Source organism: Lactuca sativa, chromosome 3, assembly GCF_002870075.4.
Source record: "Lactuca sativa cultivar Salinas chromosome 3, Lsat_Salinas_v11, whole genome shotgun sequence".
NCBI lineage: Eukaryota > Viridiplantae > Streptophyta > Magnoliopsida > Asterales > Asteraceae > Lactuca > Lactuca sativa.
The window spans coordinates 293,215,678-293,231,223 of NC_056625.2; the positions used below are offsets into that span (position 1 = coordinate 293,215,678).

Genomic DNA, 15,546 nt, shown 5'->3' on the forward strand with positions numbered 1-15,546 from the left:
GGGGTGGGGAAATAGGACTTAATGTTCAATGTATAGGGTCCAAACCCTCAAGATTAGGGTTTTCGTCCAGACTGTGTACGAGCAGCGTATGCATTGTATGCCCAGTATACTCCCAAAACGATGTTGTTCCTCTTTAATGCTCCAACGCCCAACGTACCATGCTGTACGCCTAGCATACGCGAGTCCGCCCCAAAATTACAGCAATGCCACTATGGGCCATTTTGTACTCTTTGTCACACTTAGGGACCAAAATGCAATATTTAATCATACAAAGGATTATGATTGAAAATACATCAACATCGGGATGTTACAATGCCTTATCCTAGACACTACAGTTTAAACGCTGCCCTCTTAGTAGATTGATCATCCTTCACAGTCAATATCAAATCAGTATACCCAATTACAACACCAATCATATCTATAAAACTATACACCATATATCTCATAAATCCTCGGACATACATTTAGAGATGCACACAAAAACCGGTTTCACTATTCAAAACCGGATCCAATCCGAAACCGGATTGGGTCAAAACCGGTTTTGACCAAACCGGATCGGATCGGATTTAAAACCGAATTTTCAATCGGATCCTAATCCTATATCCCAAATCGGATTTGATATCGGATAGTAAACCGGATTCGCTAAAAACCGGATCCAAATCCGCCCCAAAATCTGATTAAAACCCACTAAAATCGGTTTAAACTGGTTTCAAATCGGATTAGAATCGGATTTGGATTTTGGTTGGAACCGGATCGGATTTTGACCAGATTCGGATTGGATTTTGACCGGATCGGATTTTTGATGACGTAAGAGAAACCAGATCGGATCCGGATCGGATCGGATCGGATTCGGGTTTTGTGCATCTTTAATCAAAATGACAAGAGGAAGTGTGTCATCGATAACAATCGCTACTTACCTATTGCAGACTTCTCCTAACATCACCAAAATTGATGTCTTGAAACTTTGTAAAACCAAACGAACTCAAAGTATATGGGAAGCTAGCTACCATATCCTTCACGGACGTGTTTTTTGTGAAAATTTAGTTTAAGCATGTTGTTTGCCATTTTTCAAACGACAAGATTATCATCGATAAAGAAATTCGAAAAAATATATGTATTCTCCTCCTTCAACAATCCATCAAACTTCCGAATAAGATTTTTTTATAGTAGCTAAGATATAGCTTCCCTAACATTATCATATAAACAGACGAACGATAAAAAACTATATAGCAAAACTTTGCTATAACATGTTGATACATTCTCGTCCATTAAAATTAAATACATGTTGTTCAATTCAGATGACCTTAAATAAAATGACATTGTTAATCCATCAAAGTTACTGTCACAGTTCCAACAATTATATCTACAATTGAGAAACTACATGCCTCATTTATATCTACAACTGAGAAACTACATGCCTCATTTATATGGACAACAAACAACACAGGTTACATAGGAAAATAATAAGGAAGCAATTGAACAACTCAACCAACAACAATTCCGCTTGTAGACACAATGAATTCGACAACATGTGAACAACTAAAAACGCCAACCAAAAGATCAAACACTGCCATTTAACAACCAAATATAACCCGTAACCGTAGCCAACCGAAGAGCCGACCCCAATTGAACACCACATTAGAAAACAAAGGCATCACATAGGCTATTATTCCCATTCAAACTCAATTAGGCATGCCAGATGGCCTAGAAATCCTCTCATTGCGACATATAAGTATAAGTACTCTTAAGTTATACTATATGATACATATAACAAATTATCAAAAATCAAAGAAATTGATCATCCAATCGTTACAAATTCAAACAACACTAACACAGCATTAGCTCATACAACAATCTTTTATTACAATTTACAACTTGTTATCATAATATCATCGCCCAAGAGGCCAAGATACACATCTAAATACCCATGGATGGTTTAACCTAAAATTCAAGCAACATAACTTCGAGAAAGCAAACCAATCCTAGAACCGCTATTACAAGCCCAATTTTTAAGATTTTGCAATATTTTTAGAATGCTTGTCAGATTGATGAAAGCTGCTATAAAAAACAGCAAAAAAGACACCATCAACGATAATACATTCATTCACATACTAACATCGTCATCATGCCTAAAATGTCTTGTCCATTTTCTTTCTCAACTTACAACCAAAACTTAAACATTACAAAATGAAGTAAAATGACAAAAAAAAGACTATATACATCTTCAACTAGTCCCTTCGAAGGGTAGTTTCATCAACCTCAGCATCTCCAAGCCGAAACCGAAACGATCTCCCGACGTTGCCAACAAAGAACGAGCTCCGAGTGCCGCTTCTCAATGTGAAATCCCGAAAACGCCCTTTTGATCACATACATCGCTTGATTTTCGGTAAAATTACTAAAACTTATCGGTAAAAATCCAACCGATAAAAATTGCCCCCGCCAATTCTGAGTCTTTTCCGGGAAAGAATAACGACGCGTTACAATTTTTTCGATGCTCGGTTGGATCATGAATAGTTCGATCTTTTGTAACGTGTCTAGATTCATATTGACTGCATCAAGAGACTCAATTAGGTTTGAAAACGATTGAAGGGCGTAGATTAGATGGTTTGGAAAGGGTAAATCCGTCCTTTCACACCCTCGATCGACAGAAACAACGATTTTTGGAGAAAGATTTTTTACAAAACCAAGAACTAACGGAAACGGGATTTGGGAACTTGGAGAAAGATTCACGGCGATTGCTTCTTTATCAGATATACGAAAAGGTAAAAAAAGAACATCAAGGTTGACTATTTCAAATTCAAAATCGATGTTGATTTCTTTAGCGAAATTGACCAAATTGTCCCTGGTTAAGCTGAGTTCAAAATGATCATTCATGGGTGATGTGAAAGCGGTGATTTTTAACGAGGGGACAAGATTGTTATTGGGTTTGAGCGCGAGTTCTTGCATGAATGATGCACATTGATCACCATACCCAATATCGAAATCGACGATATGTATCTGATTGAATCCGTCTAGGGCTTCGAGAATTGATTGGTTGCACGTGAAATTGGTGAATTGAACGAATGGGGAAATTTCCGAGAATGCTTTGTAAGCACCAATTTTGAGAATGAAACTAAATGGTGACGAAATTGGGTTCATATTGTTGATGATTGAATGGAGTAGTAATTGAAGAGCTTCCTTGAAATAAAAGGCAGCCCGTTCGAAAGGCTTACCGATTGGAGAAAGCTGATGATTGAGCCGCGCCAATATCGATTGAGCGAGTATTGGATTGTTCCCGGATTGGATCATGTCTGCCGCTTTGAAAAGCTGATCGATGATCCCTTGATGATGATGGTTCTCTGGTTCATCAATGGCGAATATTTTCTTGATTGACGAAGGTTTATGTTGAAGGAATTGAAGAGGGTTTGGTGTTGTGAAGTTCGACAGTGTGCTTCCTGGGTTGTACCTTTTGGGTTGTGATGGGATTAGGGTTTGATGTGCTAATGGTAGAAAAGGAGTTGAATTTTGATGGGATTGAGATGGGTTGATTAAAATTTGAGGTTTTACATCCAATGAGGGTATTTGGGACGGGGTTAATTGCGAAAAAAATGCGAATTGAGGGCCTGAAAGCTTCTTATGAAGGTGGTGGTCGGCGAACATGGCGGGTGCCGCCGGTGGCGGCGTTTGAGGGTTTGCAGATAATTCAATTTTCTCATGAGCGAATTTTTGAAACTGGTGGAAATTACCAACTTGACCAATTGGGTTGTTCAAATCAAACCCTCTATAAGCTTGATCAACAACACCAAACTCGCCGGTGACGGTGAGTTCACCATCCGCCGTACCACCATCACCGTTTAGCATTTTGTTTAGACCCATTGATGGTTCTTCAACATCATCCATGATCCACCGGAGAATAGACTGTTCTTGGCCGGATTCCGACAGCACGCTCTCCCAATCCTCCATTTCACCACATTTTACGCCGTTGATATCCAGAGACTGTTCCGATAACAGGTGGTGGTTCTCAAAAACTCCCACATTTGAGCTGCTAGTTTCTTGATTTTCCGGCGGCGACCATTTTATACATGGATTCCCGGAAACCGCCGCCAATTCACCACCGCCGCCGCCACCCAGGGAAGAAGACAGCGTTGAAGTAGAAGTTGGAGGGCTTGGACTACTGTTTACTTTTTCCAGCACAGATTTCAGTTGCTCGATGTACTTCCTTTTCTTGTTCACCAAATCCTGAAAATTTTCTACTTGATTAACACACGGTAGAACAACCACCTCCGCCGAAGCCACCTCCGCCACCCGCTGCAACACCACCACCCGCTTCCTCTCAAATTTAAAGGGTAAGGGTATCCCCTCCACCCAAAATGAAACCACCCACCGCTTACCGACGGCCGGCACTATAAACTACCGTCTACCGGATATTCAAGAACATGTAACTCCCATTTGAAATTTATGAAAATTAAAAAAAAAAAAAACAGATTTTGGAAACGAAAGTTAAAATATCGATAAATTTATGCGAAAACGAAAAACCCTTTTCAGCAAATCAAATAAGAAAACAAGTCGTTGATTTCCTTTTGAGAATTTTTGTTCTTGTGGTTTGGTTTCTCTCTGTGATTGTAAATTGTGTTCCTTCTATTTTCTGCAATGGATGCGTGCAACATAAATAAGTGGTAAAAGTTACCCTTCGACACTCGGGCCCCTCTCTTGCTTCGTTTATTTTTTACTAAAATTACAAAATGGTCCTCGGACTATAGATCAATACTCGTTTTTTAGTATCTCTACTTCTAGTTTTATATCACAAGAGTCCCTTTAAAAATTACTTTGGAATGTGTCATCCATCCACCGATGTTGTATTTTTATATACCAACTAGATTATGGCCTGCGTTAAACACGGGGAACATATAAATAAAATACAAATTTATATAGATATTACAGAGTAATTATAAAAAAAAGCAGGGTTATTGGTATTATTGAAATATGTAAAAATTACACTAAAATAGGTAATATATATATATATATATATATATATATATATATATATATATATATATATATATATATATATATATAGTGATGAAGGACCTATTTATAGACAATATTTTTTTGTTTTATTAGTTCAATGACCTTGCTTGTCACATATAAGTGTCTTCAAACATTTTTTACTTGTGACACGGAAGACAACTATATACAACCAACCATGCGTGAAAATGGATCTACACAAGTATAATCCAACATTTGACAATGTACTTTCAAAATATATTGTTATTTTATAGCTATATTGCGAAATATAACTGTTTATTTCAAAAAAATAGCAACTTATTTATGTTATTTCAAAATGAACCACATAAAAACCCCCCACAAAGAAACTATAACCAATAAATCTGCAACGAAGCTAATCATCCCCCTCCACTTCATCTCTAATATCAGGGCTTTTTTTCCTTAATCTGAGTTGTTGTCACAATCATCGACAATGTTAAGATTCATTGATGGCTTCTTTTTTATTTTAGGGATAACTATGAGAGAAATCATTTATCAGGTCCATCATTTATGTTTATATCTTCGTTTTATTTTTGTTGATTTTGATATGCCTTCTTCGGTTTACCACCATCTTTTTTTTCAGACTCCTTTTTTTATGAAATAACATTTTTTTTATAAAATTCGTTCTACGATTTTTAGTATGTGCAGGTAGGGGTGTTCAAAAATATCCGTATCCAAAATTCCGATCCGAAATTCCGAAATTCCGAATCCGAATTATCCGAAAAATCGGATATCCGAAATTTCGGATATCCGAAATTTCGGATATCCAATTTTTCGGAATCGGAATTGGATAATGTTTTTCAGATTTTTCGGATAATTCGGATATCCGATATCCGAAAATTTTGGTTTTATTTTATACATTATTTGTTATTTTAGTCGCATATGTCTTATGATATGAATTTTAGTAACTAAAACATATTGATAACACCCTTAATTAAATACCTATATTACTTCATATGCCTTTCTAATTTAAAAATATGTATTTTTAACTTAAAAACTTCATATGTTTTTCAAATTTTAACAAAATTTCAATTTTTCGGATATCCGATTTGGTATCCGATTCCGTATCCGAAATTTCGGATATCCGAAATTTCGGATACGGAATCGGATACCAAAAATCAACTATCCGAAATTTCGGATATCCGAATTTTCGGATATCCGGTTATGAACACCCTTATGTGCAGGTACGTTGATTTTTTTGAAGTTGTGACAACTCGAAATTTATTCCGTCATTCTTAACCCCTCCTTCCGTTAATAAGTCTCGTTTTATTAAACTGTCCGTTAACCTTTTTGATTGGTTTAACATGGAGTTTACGGCCCATGGGCTTATTAACGGACAGTTTAATAAAACGAGGCTTATTAACAGAAGGAGGGGTTAAAAATGACGGAATAAATTTTGGGTTTTCACAACTTCAAAAAAATCAACGTACCTACACATACTAAAAACCGTAGAACGAATTTTACAAAAAAAATGTTATTTCATAAAAAAAGGAGTCTGAAAAAAAGATGGTGGTAAACCGAAGAAGGCATATCAAAATCAACAAAAAAGAAATGAAGATATAAACATAAATGATGGACATGATAAATGATTTATCTCATAGTTATCCATAAAATAAAAAAGAAGCCATCAATGAATCTTAACATTGTCGATGATAGTGACAACAACTCAGATTAAGGAAAAAAAGCCTTGATATTATAGATGAAGTGGAGGGGGATGATTAGCTTCATTGCAGATTTATTGGTTATAGTTTCTTTGTGTGGGGTTTTTATGTGGTTCATTTTGAAGGAATATAAATAAGTTGCTATTTTTTGAAATAAACAGTTATATTTCGCAATACAGCTATAAAATAACAATATATTTTGAAAGTACATTGTCAAATGTTTGATTATACTTGTGTAGACTCATTTTCACGCATGGTTGGTTGTATATAGTTGTCTTCCGTGTCACAAGTAAAAAATGTTTGAAGACACTTATATGTGACAAGCAAAGTCATTGAACTAATAAAACAAAAAAATATTGTCTATAAGTAGGGTCTTCATCACTATATATATATATATATATATATATATATATATATATATATATATATATATATATATATATATATATATATATATATATATATATATATATATATATATATACTTATTTTAGTGTAATTTCTACATATTTCAATAATACCAATAACCCCGCTTTTTTATAATTATTCTATAATATCTATATAAATTTGTATTTTATTTATGTGTTCTCCGTGTTTAACGCTGGTGATAAACTAGTATTTTAGAAAGAAAAAATTAAAATTGATTTATTTTTGGTGGCCAAGACCACGGGAGCAACCTAGCTAACCAAAGTTGGTGCCCACTTTCCATATCAATTATTTTTGACATGTGTTCATCTTTGAAGTGGTTATTTAATATATTTTTTTAGATAAAACATATTATTTTTAAACAAACAAATATTATCTTAATAAAAAATATATAAAAGAAAATTAATAAAATATGTAGCCATTTAAACGTATTTCATATCCCATTTTAATTCTTTATATCTAAATCCTTATTATTTAATTTTATATTTAAATTAATTATTTATTTGTTTTGAAATAAAATATTTAGATTTAATATTTCTATTAGTTTTTGGTAAAATAAAAACAAACGTACATTATATTTATTAAATAAAAAATAGGTTTGGGTTAAGTTGTCTTGATAATGAATATCAATAGTTGGATTGGATTGGGTTGCATAAATAGAATAAAGATAAATTAGTTTTTTATAGAAAAATTGGGTTGGATTGTTGTTAATGAGTATAGCCGTAACAACCAAATTGAAATCATTTTTTATTAAATAAATATAAGTTATATTTTTTATTCAAATAAAACTTATTAATATCTTCATTCACAATCCAATACAATGTAATAATTCATTAAAAAATTAATTTCTCTTTTTTCCACTTACACAACCCAACCAAATATAAACTTTCACTCATATTAACAAGTAAAGCCTAATGGAAATCATTTTTTTATTAAATAAATATAACTTATATTCCTTTTATATTAAAAAAAACCTTATTATTATCATCATTCACAACCAAATCCGTTATCTCCTTGACTACACTTCCTCGGCTTTGTTACCCAGACATTCATCATGAGCAACATAACTATTCATTAAAAACTAATTTTTGTTCCCTCCACTTACACTCAACCAAATCCAAACTTTCACTCGTATTAACAACCAAACGGAAATCATTTTTTTATTAAATAAATATAACTTATATTTCTTTTTTATTCAAATAAAACTTATTAATATTCTCATTCACAATCCAACCCAACGTAACAATTCATTAAAAACTAATTTCTCTTTCATTCACTTACACAACCCAACCAAATCCAAGTTTTCACTCGTATTAACAACCAAAAGGAAATTATTTTTTTATTAAATAAATATAACTAATCCTCCATAACATCATTCAGTACCGCAAAATGCTAAAAATCTAACTAAGTCTCCAGCAGCTGCGGAGCAAGGGATAAAGGAACAACAGGATTACAACATTGCACAGGATCAATCAGAATGTGGGAGTGCAGAGTCTTTAAGAGATAAGGGGTGCGTGAGCATAATGCTTAATACTAAGGACTTATATTTACTTTTTATTCAAATAAACTTTACTGTTATCCTCATTCACAACCCAACTCAACCTAATTATTTGTTAAATAACTAATTTCTTTTCCTTCGTTTACATAACCCAACCAAATCCAAAATTTCACTCCTATTAACAACCATATGAAAATCATTTTTTATTAATTAAATATAACTTATATTTCTTTTTTATTCAAATAAAACTTATTAAAAGTATTATTATTTTTAGAAACATATAATTTATTTATTTAAGATATAAAAGTATTAAAAAGTAAAAATAAAAATATATAACATTTATCAAACATTCTTAATAAAAATGATCAATCAAATTACAAATATAACATGATAAATAAACATATTTGGAAGGTAGATAATACTATTATTAGTTACTTCCAAATTTTCTCCATATATATTCAGGTAAATCATTTTTTAGAACGATATTGGGTGTGTTTAAAATCCCTTTTTTCTACAAACGGGTCAAGTAAAATAATATCATTCATAGAGTGGTATCATAGTATCATAGTTTCATAGTACTGTTTGCTAGTTCTATAGGGTGCAGAGATGCATCATGGTGATAGAGACTCATGCATCATCTCTGTTTTCACACTTTGCAACACGGTAGTATTATATACCATAAATCCTAGTATTCGAAATAATAAATTCTAAGAGTTATTTAAAATGTTTTATTACATAGTTATGTTGAACTTCTTGTCCATAAGAATGGTTATAAACTAATTTATAAACTACATATAAATTAATTTTTTGATTTTAACAAAACTAAATTCATAATAATCCAATTTAATTTTTTTTTTTGCCAAACATAACCTTAACAATTGGTTTGTTCTATTTGGCTTTTATATTTAATAACCATTTATTTTATAAGATAGTAATATTTATGTATTAGTTTTTCTATCTTTTCTTTTATTAAATGTTCAGTTCGATTAAACCCTAACTAAACGATCAGACTAACAAGAATTAAAAATTGAACATTCATTAAGCTCAAAACAGAAACACATAATAAAAACCAAATTTAATAACTGATCATTTGAAAAAATATTAGTCTAATACAAAACTGAAAACTAAGATTTTAAACTAATTGATTAATCTTGCTAAATTAAATGTATGAGATGATTCATAACCTTCAGATCTTTAGAAGGTGATTAAAAATATTAAAAAAAAAATGACTTCCGGAGGGTTTTTCATTATGTGGAATCATCTCTACTTCAACTGAGATAGCATCTGGTATTTATATAGCAGTCTAGGCAACAAACAAGAGTTTTGGCAAAAAGCACAACCTGTGCTTGTGGGGCACAGCCCGTGCTAGGTCATCGCAACATGAAAATCCAAAAGAAATCAGGAAAAAAAAAGTTGGGGAAGCATAACCCGTGCTTCGGAAGCACGATCCGTGCTTGGGCTTTGCATGTTAAAATACCCAAAATAATGGCACATGGAGGTAGGCACGGCCCCTGTGTCACACCCCCAAACCAAGGATGGCGGAAACGTCCAGGGGTGGAGGACTTCATGTACAGTATCACAACAACGTGTATAATAGTGCTCAAAGTAAATACAACCATCATAAATATAATTGAAAAAGTTACATCAAAGTATATGTTTACATGTTTCAAAATCAATTACAATATGATGACAAAAATAAATTGTTGACGGTTTAACGTCCCATCCTCAAAGCGCTGAAGTTTTCCTGTTTCACTGATTTCCTGAGAATACAAGTAGTTTTGAAAAAGAGTGTCAACAATTAAGTTTGTGAGTTCATAAGAGTTTTGTTTGGAGTAGAAACCGTTTTCCTTCTTAAAATCAATGAAGTTTGATTTCCAGAAAATCCAATATTTTCTTAGTTAAGTGTAAACAGAATAATCCTAAATGATACGTTGATGTATTCTAGATTTACCCGTAGATTTCCCCTATAATTGTCCAGCCTATATAAGTTATATAAGATTTAGGTTAGATAAAACGTCGAATGTAATGGGTCCGCCCTAGGTCCACAACCAAACGAGGAACAGGAGATGAGGCGGGCACCACCAATTCTAAGCCAATCCAGACTAAATTCTTGTATGACTCAAGCATATACGCTCAATGATTATAGTTGAAGTCTAACAATGTGAACCTTTAATGTGAATATAACCTATACATATCATAGTTCACCGGGGAGTAATAGAGATTAGTGAACCTGAACTATGCATATGAATAGCTTATCAAAAGTGATGGTGAATATAACCTATATGATGTGTTAATGTATCCTAGATTGACCCGTAGATTTCCTCTATAATCATCCAGCGTATATAAGTTATAGAAGATTTAAGTTAGATAAAACGTCGAATGTAGTGGGTCTGCCCTAGGTCCACAACCCAACGAGGAACAGGAGATGAGGCGGGCACCACCAATTCTAAGCCAATCCAGACTAAATTCTTGTATGACTCAAGCATATACGCTCAATGATTATAGTTGAAGTCTAACAATGTGAACCTTTAATGTGAATATAACCTATACATATCATAGTTCACCGGGGAGTAATAGAGATTAGTGAACCTGAACTATGCATATGAATAGCTTATCAAAAGTGATGGTGATGGTGAGTGTAACCTATACAATGTGTTAATGTGAATATAACATATACATATCATAGTTCACCGGGGAATAATAGAGATTAGTGAACCTGAACTATGCATATGAATAGCTTATCGAAAGTGATGTGAATATAACCTATATGATGTGTTAATGTGAATATAACCTATACATATCATAGTTCACCGGGGAATAATAGAGATTAGTGAACCTGAACTATGCATATGAATAGCTTATCGAAAGTGATGGTGAATTCCTTTCTTGTAATTAAGTTCCTAGAGTAGATGAAACATAAACTATACCTATTATAGTTTATCGATTGATTTCGTGGGAAATGAGCATAGGCCTTACTTGTCATAATTTATCAATGTTTATATTTTAATGGATATAGCCTCGTAATATCGTATATATATATATATATATATATATATATATATATATATATATATATTTGTCATACTTGTGAAGGTGTAAATCCACTTGTTTTCTGATGTATGTCTATGTAAGAATACAAAATTTGTGATATATTGCAACTACACATAATCACATAACAATGTATACCTTGCTCAACATGTTACAAGGTGAAATGAAATTTATTGTGTTTTTCTGTTAATAACATTTTCTGTAACTGTTATTGGAAAAATTGTAGAAAAATCATAAAATGTCCAAATCAGGTTCTGTAACTTCTGAGAGTTTGGAAAATGAGTCTAGTTTGTTCATAATTTTTATTGTAATTTTTAATGATCTCTAACTTGGGTGAAAAAGTCCATAATCACAGACTGGTCCGGATTGATGTTTGAAATGATAGGCGGTTTTGTAAAAATCACCATAAATTGTAGAAAAATCGTATGGAGATGTGCAAGTAGTCATTTTAAAGCTAAGAAGTGGAACTACATGCACCTAAAACAGTTTTGAAAACAAAAATATTTAAGATGTCCAAAACAGTCCGTGGATGGAGTGAAACTTTTCTGATGAAAGCTGTTAGAAGAATGTAGTTATGTTCTAAGCATTTTAACTTGTATTCCCCCCCTAAAAACTTGAGAAAACGTGAAAATGTAGGGGTATGAACTCACCTTGTGTGATTTCAGTAGATAAGTGATGAAGAAGAGAAGTGTTCAACCCAAGAACACTAGAAGAACCGTTTGAAGATTCGAAGCTCTAACACAAATATAATGGAGTTTGTGTAAGATATCCATGATTTGAGTGGAAATAATAGAGGTAATCATAAAGGAAATGGATTATGCTTACCAAAGGTGGAGGAAACTCTCAAGATCAGCCATTGAATCTTGGATTTCTAGAGAGAGAAAGTGAGAGAGAAAGGAGTTTGATCTTCTTGTGAAATGAGAACAAATGAAAGAAAAATGAGGAGAGAGGATGATTATCCAGCCCTCAAAGCATGGAGGTGGCTTGTGAGGGAGGTAAAAAGTACAAGGTATGGTGGGGAGGAGTGTGGGTTGTCATGGAGTGGGTGAGGGGGTTGCTTGCGTCATAACTAAGGTAAGGTCAACACTTCTTCTTTTTGTACTTTACCAACTCCTTTTTAAATAAGATTTTACCCTTAAAATGTGATTAAATCATTAATTTAGGGGTCTTATAATTAAAAATAAAGTTTTGGGTGAAAATCCCATGTTAAAATAATCAGGAATGGGTTTAAAATGCAAAAATATGTAAAAATAGGCGAAATCCGAGCTGCCCAGCGAGACCCTTCGGATCTCGGCCGAGGCTCGGTTCTCTGGGCGAAGGTTCGGACGCGGGTGGCTGAGGCGGGGAGGCGAAAGGCGAACAAGCTCGGTCCGAAGCGATGCAGTCCGAAGCGAAGGCGAGAAGCGGAAGGTAGAGGTTCGGTCCGAGGCAGGCTAGAACCGAAGGTACTGTTGTGAACAGTAATGAACAGTACTTTCGGTTCGGACCCTTCTTCCTTGCATGGTTCGGTTCGGACCTTTCCTCCTTGCATGGTTCGGTTCGGATGAACAGTACTTTCGGTTCAGCTTATGAACAGTACTTTCGGTTCGGACCCTCATGAATAGTGCTTTCGGTTCGGTTCATGAATAGTACTTTCGGTTCAGAGGGTTCGTTTCCTTAAGTCCGTTATTCGCGTAGACTTCCGTTCTTGGGCTATTTTCGCCAAATTCGAGGGTCGGGATGCCCCGAGTGATTATAGAAAGTTGGGAGAGATTTCGAGAGAGATTTGAGAGAGATTCCTCGTTCTCAGAGAGATTTGGGAGAGATTCGCGTACTTGGAGAGATTTCGCATACGAAGAGATACGTGAGAGAGATTTCACATACTTAGAGAGATTTGGGAAAGATTTGACATACATGGAGAGATTTGGGAGAGATTTGACATACTTGGAGAGATTTCACATACAAAGAGATATGTGAGAGAGATTTCACATACTTAGAGAGATTTGGGAGAGATTCGACGTACTTGGAGAGATTTCGCATACGAAGAGATACGTGAGAGAGATTTCACATACTTAGAGAGATTTGGGAGAGATTTGACATACTTGGAGAGATTTGGGAGAGATTTGGCATACTTGGAGAGATTTCGCATACAAAGAGATATGTGAGAGAGATTTCACATACTTAGAGATATGTGGGAGAGGTTTCACTGGTGACCTTTTTGAGTGTCCAACCACGCACTGCAAGGTCCTTAAACCCAGTTAAGCCTTGATTAGGGATCTTGCATACTCCCGATGAGTATGTAACATTGTCGTATCGGTTTGGCTTGCTACGTACCATCGTTTCAGGTTAAGGAGATTTAGGTGAACGCACTTTTCAATTTATGATCTCTCATTAGAATAGAGAGTTGTTTAGAAGTTACTTAACGTAAACTCTAGTACTCACGGCAAATTGGGTTGACCGGTTTGACTTGTTGTCTTTTGTTGACTTTGACTTGACCGAAAATTGACGGTTGTCACATCATCCCCCTGTTAGAGGGAATTTCGTCCCGAAATTCGAATTTAGGCAAGGAGTTTGAAAATGACTAAGGTCGACTCTACATTATTTTGATTCTGACTAAGAGACGAGTTATCATACATGAAAACTTAGCTTATACACATTATGATATAACCAATACTGGGCGGATAGTAAAATGTGTGATTCTATTTCAGTTTCACATCCCAACGAGGAAAAGAAACTAAGTCAGAATTCTCACATTTTATTATCTACCAGGTATTTGTTATATATAACTGGGGAATGTATAAGCGAGGAAGTCATAACAAATAACTTAGTAAATTTTTTTTTCTTAATGAATTAGAGTTCCTAGTCAGGGCTAACATTGAACCTAGATGTATTTTAACCGCTCTCCTATAAAGTAGAAGTATGTTCTCGAAAGTTGACCTACATCCCTATGGTGCAGTCCCATTGCGGAGTCGAAGCAATTCCTAGAATGGTCTTATGACGGCCTTGGAATTTCCTATTGCTTATGCTCCCAGTTTAATCTTTGGCATTACTACTATGCATGCTTAAATCGATGTTAGACTTAATTAAATAAAGAAATTTGGAATTTAAACGTCGGTGTTAGAAACACGTACTAATATTTGCAGGCAGTTCCGGGGTGGTCTCTCCTTCGGTGATCGCAAGTACCCTTCCACCACCACTGGCATCCCTTGCTCTTGGGCAGTTCCTTTTAAAGTGGCCTGTTTCTCCACATTTGTAACAGGCTGGGCTTACTCCAGAGCCGGGGAACTGGTTGATGGGTCGTACCGGTGCCTTACAGAAACGGGTAGTGTGCCCTTTTCTATTGCAGTTCATGCAATGCAATTCTCTACAAGCCCCAGTGTGATGGAAGCTACACTTGTTACATTTCGGGAGGTTTCCAGCATATTGCTTTATGGGAGTGGGTGTGGTGAGGGTTGTGGCAGCATGAATCGCGACAATTGGCATGGTTGTCGAAGTGTCACGGCTGGCTCGACGGTCGATCAGTTGTTGTGCCAACTCCTTGGCGCTGTCGAAGGTAGTTGGTCTTGAGGCCAATACACTATCATGAATCTGGGATGATAGCCCCCAAAGGTATCGTTCTATCTTCTTCTCCTCTGGGGTGACCATTGCAGGACAGAGGAGTGCTAGGTCATTGAATCGGGCAGTATAAGCTTCGAGATCCATTCCCGACATTTTGAGGTTCCAGAGTTCCTCTTCTAGTTTTTGCACTTCGCCTCTTGGGCAATACTCTTTTAGCATTAAAGCTTTTAGATCCTCCCAGCTTATAGAGTTAGCCACTGCAGGAGTAAGTGACTTAACTCGGCTATTCCACCAAGTAAGAGCTTTTCTTGTAAAAGTGAATGCCGCATACTTGACTTTGCTCGCTTCAGGACA

The 15,546-nt window shown here is 34.9% G+C and overlaps 1 protein-coding gene across 1 annotated transcript in view; it reads right to left on the reverse strand.

Annotated features, from left to right (window-relative positions):
• Positions 1-2,078: 2,078 nt before the first annotated feature.
• The window catches only part of LOC111884683 (scarecrow-like protein 6), a 44,519-nt gene continuing 31,051 nt past the window's right edge, over positions 2,079-15,546 (reverse strand). The window contains exon 3 of the mRNA XM_042900756.2: positions 2,079-4,389. Coding sequence (XP_042756690.1) covers positions 2,260-4,389 — 2,130 coding nt within the window. The 3' untranslated portion in view covers positions 2,079-2,259. The remainder of the gene's footprint in view (positions 4,390-15,546) is intronic.